The sequence below is a fragment of the Biomphalaria glabrata genome, chromosome 1 (genome assembly GCF_947242115.1).
Source record: "Biomphalaria glabrata chromosome 1, xgBioGlab47.1, whole genome shotgun sequence".
NCBI classification, from domain to species: Eukaryota; Metazoa; Mollusca; class Gastropoda; family Planorbidae; genus Biomphalaria; species Biomphalaria glabrata.
Window position 1 is genome coordinate 88,550,214 of NC_074711.1, and position 12,218 is coordinate 88,562,431.

A 12,218-nucleotide genomic window follows, 5' to 3' on the forward strand; every position below is an offset into this window, starting at 1 on the left:
GGGCTGTCACACTGCTTCTGTCATGCTGTGTGGGAGCTGTCACACTGCTTCTGTCATGCTGTGCAAGAATGTCATACTGTGTGGGAGCTGTCACACTGCTTCTGTCATGCTGTGTGGGAATGTCATGCTGTGTTGGGGCTGTCACACTGCTTCTGTCATGCTGTGTGGGAATGTCATGCTGTGTGGGAGCTGTCACACTGCTTCTGTCACGCTGTGTGGGAGCTGTCACACTGCTTCTGTCACGCTGTGTGGGAATGTCATGCTGTGTGGGGGCTGTCACACTGCTTCTGTCGTGCTGTGTGGGAATATCATGCTATGCGGGAATGTCATGCTGTGTGGGAATGTCAAGCTATGTGGGAGCTGTCACACTGCTTCTGTCATGCTGTGTGGGAATATCATGCTATGCGGGAATGTCATGCTGTGTGGGAATGTCAAGCTATGTGGGAGCTGTCACACTGCTTCTGTCATGCTGTGTGGGAATGTCATGCTGTGGGGGAGCTGTCACGCTGCTTCTGTCATTCTGTGTGGGAGCTGTCTCACTACTTCTGAGCAATCACGCTGTGCGAGAGCTACCACAATGTGTGGGAGCTGTCAGGACGTAGCGATTTATTAAAATTCTATTTTAGGCCTACATGTTTCGGATGCATTCTAGCTTAAACCTTAAGCTGAACAATGAGGGTTGGAAGCGGGCAGGATTTGAGCCCGGAATCATACAGAGGACAGTCCAGAGCGCATACCACACGACCAGATTTTTCTTTTCTCACCCATTTGTCAAGCAAACGAGCTCGAAATCCGTAGATGTAGTTGAATTACTCGCTTGAATATAGAAGGCAAAAAAGTAACACGTGAAAAAGTAAAACTCTGTCTCGGTGCCTATAGAGCATACAACGGGTTGCCTGATTCAGCTCAAGAAAACCAATGGTATTATTAGCCATTTTATAAAGTGGCCTCAGTCAACTCTACATTGACGATTGATAAGCGTAGTACGTAATTATCTTCTTCTTTAAATGAACTCCAATAATGTTTTAAGACATGAAAACTTATTTATTCAAACTAACTTAATTTGTAACAAGAATATGCAATGCTGTTCCTCTGATCTCCTAAGCCAAATAGAAAATTCATACAATTTTTAACAATTATTCGTATTATCTCCCTTGTCAGCAGTAACCTCTTTATCTTTCAGATTCACATTTTCCTACCAGCCTTTGGAAGCATTCTGTTCATCGGCATCGTCGTCGTGGTCATCCGGTCCGTCTGGAGGAGATCTCGACTCACTAGGCTGATGACCAATCGAAAGCCGATGAAGATGGACCGGAAGTGTAACGATTTCTACGAAGGGCTGCCACTCTCAAGCCTCCACCTGGTTGACAACCCAAACTACTGTGTCAGCAGGAAAAAGACGAACCCGTTAAGATGTCGTAAGTATCAATAGATCTAGCACGCAGTAATGTACACCTTTAATCTTTTACTTTCTCAATACACCCCGTCACGGGCTGCATCACCATTTAAAAATTATCCAGTCCAATAAAAAAAATAATCCAGACCAATTAAAATCGTCTAGGCCAATAAAAAAACAACATCCAGTCCAATAAAAAAAAATCATCCAGTCCAATTAAAAGTCATCCAGTCCAATAAAAAAAAAACATCCAGTCCAATTAAACTGACTCTGCTTCTTCCTGTTATGTGTTTCCAAGGTAACGAATACTAAAAACTCAAAACATCAAGGTGTTATATAATAAATGAAAATTATCATGGAATACCAATATTGATGAAGTTGTAAAAGTCAAACCTATTGGGTATATTAAAAAAAAATGTGAATGCATCTAACAAAATCATCAAACAAAAATGTAATTAACCTTGGTTAGGCCAATTTTTTGGACCCCTCGGATCAAGAAAACATAAAGAAACTAGAACAGACACAAAATAGAGCCATGAGATTTATAACAAACGAATATTCACATTTAATCGCAGTAACTGCATTAGTAAACTCACTAAATTTTTTGTCGCTTCAATACAGAAAACTTTTAATTAAAGTAGCAAATAATACATAAAACAATGAACCATAATTTAGATAAGAATGACACTTAGTCCAGACAGAGTCCCTCCAACGACACAATGTGAGAACTACGATGACCCAACAATTAATTGCAATGATGGTTCTAACCGACTTAGTATTTTAGAAACTTTTCGTCTGCTCTCAAAGTTGGCATATTCTTTTAGCTCACACCTTCACATATTCCTTAGTCAGGCTTAGTCTGTTGGACCGTTGGGGCACCACACAAGATCTGTCAACCGTCTTTCCCCATTCATCTCCGTCCTTTGCCTTGGATAGGATTTCATTCAGGCCTATTCATTCTTTGATGTTGTCTTCGCACTGCTTTCTCTATGTTTCTCTTCTTCTTCCTGGTACTGTTCCCTGCAGGAAGAACTTTGCGAGCCTTTGCGGACCTTATGATGTGTCCAAAGAGTTTAAGTTTACGGGTTTTTTTTGACAGTGGTCAGCAGGTCATCGAGGCGTCCAGTAACTGTCTTAATCCCTGTTAATAATTCTTTTAGTTGCACTCTGTTAAATTCCACGATGTTTAGATCTAGGGTCATTCAATGTTCAGGGCCGGCCTTAGGTAATTGGAGGCCCCAGGCAAAGTGAATTATGTGGTCCCCGAATGAAAAAAAAATAAACACCGAAATAATAAAATTATGCAGTTTATTCAAAACCTACATGTATCTAAATCTAAGCCAATAATTAGCTGAAATTCATATAGGCTACAGCAAAGCTCATATTATATAACTAGTTCTGTAAGCTTCTTAAACATATTTGAGCAGATGTCTTTAACCTTCAACAAACCAGACTCAAAGTCTTGACATCTAACCAAAAGAAAAGTAACAAGGGTCTTCTAACATATGTAGTCTAGTCTGCCAACTGTAAATGCCAATATGTCTAATGACATGTAGAGCTAGTCTAGTTGTCATAGAGACGTGGAGCTCTCCTATGTTTAAAAATTGATTCAAGTTTCGCAATTTAAAAAAAAAGAAATGTTTTGAGTCCTCTGCGAGGCCCCCCACCTATTGGACCCCCCCCCCTTTCCCGCATGGCGGAGGGGGGGATTGAAGTGGGCAGAGCATGAACCTGGGACCATCGAGACGACCGAACACGACAGCCCAGAGCGCATACCCACACGATCAGGCAGCCATCCCGAAGTCACTGCAAACAGACGCTGAATGTAGAGCACAATCTTCCTTCTAGAGGGAAAATCCAAACCTGCCGATAGTCTCAGCATTGTCCTTGACCCATGCGTACTTGAAGTAAACATTGTCTGAAAAGAAACATTGAAATATCCATAATAAAATGCCCTTAAGTTTGGAAGGCCATAGAGTATAGCTATAGAGTAACAGAATAACCCCCCCCCCCATTTTTAAATGATATTTATCCAATAGGAGGCTCTTGTTTGACAATTACTAAATGAAACCGAGGCTCTACTGACGTCTGCTCGTAGTCTAATGAGCTCATTATTTTGTACTTTCTTGGTTTCTTTTCGATTATTTCTCTCTTTCTCTTTTTGCTTATTCTCTTTCCCATTACGTAAAGGTTTTACTCAAAAATGATTATTGAGGTTTTAATGTCCAGCTACATCCTGCTGACTTAATGACCTTGAAAGAAGTGCCTGTATCTTGCTAACATGACCATGAAAGAAGTGTATGTATCTTGCTTATATGGCCTTGAAAGAGTTTTCTTCATCTTGTTTATATGTTTGTATAGTGTAATAAGAAATAAAGAAACATTGAAGAGTAGCCTAAAGCAAGGCATAAACAAATAGTAACTCTATCGCCACATATAGTAAAGTTCCCCTTTTAGACTTTGCGATCAATAGGGCAGATGATGTAAAGATCATGTAAAGGTCATTAAATTTACTTTGGGAGGCGCAGTGGCTGAGCGGTAAAGCGCTTGACTTCGAATCCGGGGTCCCGGGCTCGAATCCTGGTGAAGACTGGGATTTTTAATTTCGGGATTTTTTGGGCGCCTCTGAGTCCACCCAGCTCTAATGGGTACCTTGTCTTTAGTTGGGGAAAAAGTAAAGGCGGTTGGTCGTTGTGCTGGCCACACGTCACCCTCATCATCTGCCCTATAGACCACAAGATCTGAAAGGGGAACTCTACGTTTCTTTTATATGTTCGTATAGATCAGGGGTTCTCAACCTGTGGGTCGCGACCCCTTGAGGGGTCGATTGACGATTTGTCAGGGGTCGCCTAAGACCATCGAAAATATGGATTGTATTTAGTGTATTCTTCTATTGCTGTGTATGTTATGGGGGGGGGGGCGCGGCAGAGTGGGGGATAGTAAAAAGGGGTCGCCGAGCTTAAAAGGTTGAGAACCGCTAGTATAGATGTTTCGGACGTTTCTTCAGACTTGAAGTTAATTTACCTCCTAGTCCAGCAGGACGACGGGAGCGGGCAGGGTATGAAGTGCTTGAAAGAAGTGTCTGTTCCAGGTTTCAGGTTTCATAAAGGAGTAACTTGTAAAAAATGAAAAAAAAAATTCAATCAATTCGTGTTAATTAATTAATTGAGTTTTATATATATATATAAAGGGGATATAAACCTTGCAGTATTGAGATATTTCACTGATTGTGCGCAAGTTTCCCCCATAAGGTTTGTTTTTACAATACCTCTATTCAAATCACTTCTTCTTGGAACCTAGGAGGTAGGCAGACAGCTGATCTCAAGACCTGCTCTAACGATTTTCCAAGCAATTTAACAGTGGATGTATATCGCTGAGAAAAGAATTACTAGCCTGTTGGCCACACGGAAAAAAACTCTAATTCGACTGTTATAAATTTTTTAAAGTAAAAAAATAAATAAATGTACATTTGACTGGTGACTACATCTAGGTCTAGAGCCAACATGGCTTAGTCAGCCGTATTACTGTTACTATGCGGTTACAGTAAATTTAAAGTTGCTTCAATTTTATTGAAGTTTATAAGCATTGCGTATATTTTTACGTAAATCTGTTATAGATTACACGTAGATTCTCTAGATACTGAACATTAAAATAGCGTAGACTTAACTCTTTCTCTCCGTAATTATTTACCACATCTGGTGGAATCAACGTTGGTATCGTTAGTTAGGAGAGAAAGAGTTAAAATTGGCATAAAAGTAAATAAATAGAAACCACTTCGTTATCTGGCGGAGTAAAAACTGAAGCTTTCTGTTTATCACGTCATATCCTAACAAGTGGTTTTCATAAACAACAGCAAACAATGACGTAATATACAAGCATAATCTCAAAGCCATATTTTCTGTCCAATTCTTGCCTAGCCTCAACCATGGAACTATACTAATGGAACAACAGCTCCTAGTTTTTACTAGGGGAGTGCCGTCGCGCATCATTTTCACGCATGGTGCAATATGGAGAAATTCAGGAGGATGCAAAAGAAGAAATTTACTCCTCCAGTCACTTGGACTGACCTTCAATGAGAGTAAAACTTTCCTACGCTTTATTTTATTAGATCTCTAAAAACTTCATCCATTTTCTCACAATGTTTTGTGATTTATAAAATTTTCCTGAATAAGGGATCGTCACAAAAGTTATTTTTTTAAGGCCACCCCATTAAAATAGCTGTTTTCAGTACTTTCACATTTGGGTATTTTACACAAAATCTGGATATTTTTTTATGTACATTAAATCATTATCATCTGTCCCGCGTAACTAAATCCTCCACTTTTCCCGGTCACCAATGTTCTTAACAAGAGAGAGAGGCTGGTCCATTATTTGCGTAGTCCAGCCAGCTTTTCTTCTGACAAACCATTTTTCGTTTATTCTCTTAAAGGATATTTTTTTAAAAGTTAGTCTTACAAAATACAATTCCAAACCAACTCATGCAGTTATCGTCTTTTCACAGTAGGAGGAGTCATCCTTTTTGCCAGCCAGAGTGTTAATTGGCAAAAGTAAAAAATTCATTATTTTAATTTTTTTAGTAAATATTCACAACTATATCTTTTATATAATAATATATTTTTTTAATAATAATATCTTTTATATAGACATGCTTTAATATATCTAATAAATGATTAACGCGGCCCTACCAATATGGGTATATTAATACTTAAATCTGGGTATTTTAAATTTCGAATGCGCATTTTTAAAAAACCGAACTTATCTATAGATCTCTTATATCTAGAATAATCTAGATCTACAACACCCAGACTTAGACTATGGTTCTAGATCTATTTAAAAGATATTTTTTTAAAAATAACTCAACAGATCTAATAAAGTCATGATTTCCACTCTATTTTCTCTAGATCTAGACCATACATGAGGTCAATATGAATGTTTATAGATCTAGTATCTAGTCTACGTCTAGAACTCAGATCTATCGATCATCATCATGACTATAGTATAGTATAGTTGACTATAGACTGAGACTCTACTATAGTCTATAGACTGTATTATACTGTAACTGTATTACTAGTATTATATTAGTGTATAGTGACGGTAATTATAGTCACTATAATCAATAGTGTATTGCCTGTAGATCTAGTACCTGTACTAATATTAGTAGATGTAGATCTATAATAATAATACTTTTTAATAGTAGAAAGTAGATTTATAATCTATCTAATCTAGATCTAAATCTAGACTTCACTTTCACATCACATGATTATTGATACAGACAGTGAATGAAACGAATGCAGTGATTATATTTAATATATTATAGTTTATACTGACTTATAGCTCTACCAGTTGATTATCATCATCATCATCTGAGGTCATCTCGAATAATAATCTAGACTAGTATGTCAATGTCTCTATTAAAATAATTAATATCATCAGCCATATATCATTTTAAATATTAAAATAGTAGACATAGATTTCTATATTATAAATAGATAGATTAGATCTGATCTATAAAATATAATTTTACAAACTTTAGAAATGATTGATTTTATTTTTAATTGATCAGCCTTCTAGACTAGATCTAGCATCTCTAGCTAGACTCTAACCTGTAGTTTGTAGATCTTGGAATTGGATCGAAATTCACCTTCCTAAATTGTCTCTAAAGTCTGTAGCTGATTTGAGAGGCCCAACGAGGCAAGAGTCTATTACTATTAGTACTCTAGGCTGTCTCTTGATCTATCTAGTAGGCCTACTTAGTTAGTGCATTAGCCTTAGCCATAGTGTAGTCAAATCTTGACAACTAGTCTTCTAGATCTAAGCTTCTAGAATAATTAGATCTAAATCCAGTTTAGATTTAGAATATAAAAGTATTTTACTAGCTAAAATACTAAATCTACTGATCTAAATTCTAGATAGATATACAATATATAGATCCAGTTTAGATTTGGAATATAAAAATATTTACTAGCTAAAATTCTAAATCTACTGATCTATACTTAATATTTTAGATATTATATGACATCTACAAAAATTATTATTAAGATATAATTATAGAATCTAGACTAGTTATTTATGTACATAAAATATATAAATAAAAGATAAAATTTATGCAGGCCTAGATCCCATAAATTTATAATTGATCCAGATCTATCAGTAAAAGTTACCTTCGATGGGAAGTTTTACCCAATCTAATCTATACAAGACAATTTATAATCCATGCCTCGCGTACACCCCATACATTAAATAATAGTTCCCATTCCATGCCATGCCCAGACCCATGAGTTCATGAAATAATAAATGATGTGGTGTCAAGTTGGATCTATCCCCTGAAATTCAGCACTTTAATATAAAACTCTCATATCTAGTTAATTATTTGCTATGACACTCTGATCAACTTGGACTTGTGTGATACATATATGTTTCTTATCAGATTTAATGAATGAAGTTTTGGTGCATTTTAAGGCTACAAAAGTATCATCAGGTGCATTCTAACCATTGGTATTTTTCCTGGCAACATTTCTATTCTAGTCTGTGATAAATTATAAATTTAAAAAAATGTTTGTAATGTTTCAGTTATTAACAAGTAGAACCATGCCAACCAGTTCTGATGATGTACCAGAATGGCTCAAGGATCATACTTATACTATTTCTACTCTCTGGGCAGACATTAATAATATTAGCATCCATTCAATATTTATTGTAAGTACTACTATACAATTTTTATTTTAGTTATCTAAAAGATGTTTTATGAAGTGTGATTTTCATGGTCAAGCAACATCCAAATATCGGGGGATGGAATTTAACATTTTTCTCTAGTTTTTTTTTTATAACACTCTTAAGCAAATTCATCTTTCATGAATGCCTAATATACTTGGCTGTTGTGCAGGCCATTCCTTTACAATAAACTGTTAGATGAAATTAGGCAAAATTATGTCTGATAATTTGTATGTTTGATACAACAATGTATTCAATTTAATAATATTATTTTTTAATTTTAATGTTTTCAAAAGAAATTAGCCATTATGCCTAATTGTATAATTACAGTTATGTTTGGAAATGCAAGAAAAAGGCATGCATTCCTGACAAGTCAATGATTGGTTGCACCTCTTAAAGGTAAGGTACTGCAATTTTTCCCTATGCACTTTTCTCATAAGCTGAAGTACTTGTATTTTTGAAAAACTAGTTTTCCATGAAAATGTAAATCATAATATATGTTATAGTTGCTTTTAGATGAGTGCAATGTCCATCAAATTAACTGAATATCTGCCTTCACCTTTAGTAATAATTCATAACTATTAAGGTCAGGGCCATGTCTACACATTAACGCAGTAGCTCCTTTTAGGTACAGACTATTTTTAGAATAGCAAAATTATATAATTATACTTAATAACATATATACGTTTAGCATGGTCAACACATATGTCACACATATTTTTATTTTTTTAAAATCCTTTTATTTATTTTTATAACTAGATAACTTTCTGTTATGAGAAAAGATGAGATTCTTGGACTCCTGCATAGCACCACCAGAAAGGAAAATCCCATCATGTTGCAAAATAAAAGTCTTGGACCAATTTTAATTTAAGATATATATATTATACTGTAAGCTCTATACATATTTATGTATATCCTGTCATTCAGCCAACAGGTTTGGATTTAGTATTTCTTTAAATCTGTTTGATATTGTACTTGAAAACTATTAATCTGAGCCCCATTAAAACAATAGGGAGTGCAGTGAATGAGTGGTAAAGCACTTGGCTTCTGAACTGAGGGTTCCTGGGTTCAATTAAGACTGGGATTTTCAATTTCAGAATTCATAAGGCTAGGGATACATGGCAATAGTAAGGAATAAGTAAAGGCAGTTTGGGGATCCATGGCTGAATGGTTAAGTCATGGGTTTGAATCTCTGTGAAGACTCGGGTTAAATTTTTTTTAGATTTTTGGGTGCCCCTGAGTCCACCTAACTCTAATGGGTAGCTGACTTTTGTTTTGGAAAGTAAAGATGGTTGGTTGTTGTGCTGGCCACATGATGCACTGGCCAAAGAATCAAATGACCTTAACATCATCTGCCCTATAGATTGTGACGTCTGAAATGGGATTTTTTTTCAAAAGGTGGTTGGTTGTTGTGCTGGGTACATGACACCCTCGCTAACCATGGGGCACAGAAACTGATAAACTTTATATCATCTGCCCCATAGATTGCAAGATATGTAAGGGAAATTTTACTTTTTTAAAATTAAAATAAGAATCTATCAAAAGTAAACATAAAATATGGTGCATTCTCCTTAAAACTAAAACCTGGTGCGAAGGTTTAAAATGTTGGCAAAAAAAAGCAACATCATATATTCTTAATTCCCTTTGCAAAACTTACTGAGAAGAACATGCATGTTGTTCCCTCATAATTTTCTTGACAGAGGAAATCTTGTTTATATTAGATTTGAATTAAGCAAATTAAGAAAAAAATTATAATCATTATTTCAAATGGTTGTATCTAAACCTTATGAATTATTTTTCCGTTATAAGTATATTGAGATTAATGGATAATCATGAAATTGTAAAATAATTGCTGCTATCATTCCATTGACTAAAGAACCATAATTTTTTTTTTTTTAAATTAATTTCAAAATGATTTTTTTCAAGCATAGAGTTCACATAGATCTGTGAATTTTTTTTTTTATTTGACTAATGCTTCAATTTTATTGTATCATATTAGTTGTTAATTTTTATTACCCAGAATATTTAAAAAATGAGTACACTATTTTCATGTAATAATGTAACTTGGTATTCACACAATACTCAAAATACACCATAATCTTTAGGCCATACAGATTTGTATAAATTAACTTGTTTAAATACATTGTAAATGTATACTGTTTGGATAAGAATAAAGTTTTTCTGTAGACAATTATTGTTCAAGATTTGTTGATGCTCCTGCTTAATCAATTATATATACAGGTCATTAGTTTTAACACGTCTGATAATAAATGACAGTACAAGTTAGTGAATGAAAATTGGTCATTATTTCAGCTGCTTTAGTCCTACATCAATGTGAGGTACCAGTACTTTGATTGTGTCATGTAATAATTTAAAGCAATATTTTGAAATGAATAGTCTGTAGAATTGACAGTAAATACATTTAAGTGATGGGCTGTGATCTGCGTGAATTGGGAGCTGATCATGTATTAAATTTGTGTTTTTGATCTTTACTTCAAGTAAATGTTAATGAGCAATTAATTTTTAATGAATAAATAATTTAAAAATAAATACAAAAGAACCATAAACATCTACTTTAGTTTAATAATTTTTTTTCATCAGAACAGAATTTCCAACTTTGCATTCTTAAAATAAAATATAATTTATTAAGAGTAGAGTCAGAACACAAAATCATAGTTTTAAAATATTAAGTAAATTAAGCTAAGCTGTGATCTCTTATAAACATTTGTATATAGACTATACACAATTTAATTATTATTTTTCATCAAATTGCAGGAACTAGTAAAACCATAGTCAATGAAATAGTAATACTAGTAAATGAGATAAAAGTAAACTAAATATCATCAATGCTATTGAAGCCACACTTGTTTTTTTTTTTTTATCTAGTTTGGTGGACTGCAATTAAAGTTGCTATTAATTTTACTGATCGTCTTAGCTGAAGTGCCAGTGTCGTCTCTTTGAAACCTAAGCTTATTTTCTTGGTAACTGGAAGTCCAGATATTTGGAGTTTCATTTTAAGCACCTATACTTTCCGAAATGGCATTCCGATAGGCTAAACCATTTGCCTAACATGTCATGCACGTAAAGAGGTACCACAGAAATGCTTAGGCGCCAACTTACTTTAACTGACATAGAATAAGAGAGCACCTGGTTGCATACAGCTTCAGAACGAGACAGCTGGAGGTCACTTACAAAGGTGTGGTATACACCAATGAAAATTAATTGCCGAGGGTAGATGGCAAAAAAAAAAAAACTGATTCTACCACAGGTGGACAATGGTTATGCCTGTGCTCAGTGTGGCATAATATGTAGGTCACAGCTGGGGCTGAGTAGCCTCTGGAAACATAGCATTCCTCATAAGTCTTAGGAATCAAAGACAAGCCTATCATTTTTGTAGCATAGTTTGTAGCTTCTGTAAATGCATGAAATGCCGACACAAGTCCTCTGTGAGTTTGATGGATTATAAACATCTTACTTCTTTGCCTTATATTAAATGGTCCTTCTCTCTGTTCCTCTAGGTACTTGCGTTTATCTAAATATCATTGATATATCGTAACATGTCATCAAAATAAAAGATAGAATCTCTGCAACTCGTGTACAAGTCAGAAGTCATCAATCACACTTGCCATTTAAAAAATAACAATTTAGATTAGTCAAATTAGTGACTTATTATTCGATTCATTTAGGCCTATAAATTTTTTATTTGAATATATAATGATCCTTTACACTTTGTGACTTTACTAGTATACTTTGGAGTAGACTTGTTGAGCTAAAGTCGGAAGTACACATTGAGTTTTACTGTGATCTACTAGATTACTAGATCTAGATCTATATATATATATTATATAGTTATATTGACGTAGAGAGAGTATCTCATCAATAGTATCTGTCATATCCGATCGTGATCAGTAGGCGGCTGCAGGTTTATAGATCTATTCCATGACAAAAACCCTGGCTAGATTTAGATCTACTGGTCTAGACATCTAGATCTAACTAGAATTAAACTAGAAAACTGAATTAGAGAAGTAGCTTTCTGGATCTAGAACCAGAATCTATATTATTAATATTAGATCTAGTTGCGTCGAACGCTTAATTTTTGGTTGTTGTTTTT

The 12,218-nt window shown here is 34.8% G+C and overlaps 1 protein-coding gene and 1 long non-coding RNA gene across 5 annotated transcripts in view; both read left to right on the forward strand.

Moving 5' to 3' along the window:
- LOC106063469 (putative neurotrophin receptor LTRK 1) overlaps positions 1-12,218 on the forward strand; it is a 119,467-nt gene that overhangs the window by 80,845 nt on the left and 26,404 nt on the right. For both annotated transcript variants that reach the window (XM_056018416.1, XM_056018417.1), the window contains one exon: positions 1,184-1,418. In XM_056018416.1, coding sequence (XP_055874391.1) covers positions 1,184-1,418 — 235 coding nt within the window. The remainder of the gene's footprint in view (positions 1-1,183; positions 1,419-12,218) is intronic.
- LOC129924250 (uncharacterized) lies at positions 5,301-10,298 on the forward strand. 3 transcript variants are annotated; one of them, XR_008776253.1, is made up of 5 exons: positions 5,301-6,315; positions 6,623-6,790; positions 7,967-8,092; positions 8,438-8,506; positions 8,867-10,298. It is a non-coding gene; the product is annotated as an uncharacterized LOC129924250 (long non-coding RNA). The 3 variants fall into 3 exon arrangements; XR_008776252.1 differs by lacking the exon at positions 5,301-6,315 and having other exon boundaries at positions 6,497-6,790; XR_008776251.1 differs by lacking the exons at positions 5,301-6,315; positions 6,623-6,790 and having other exon boundaries at positions 6,813-8,092.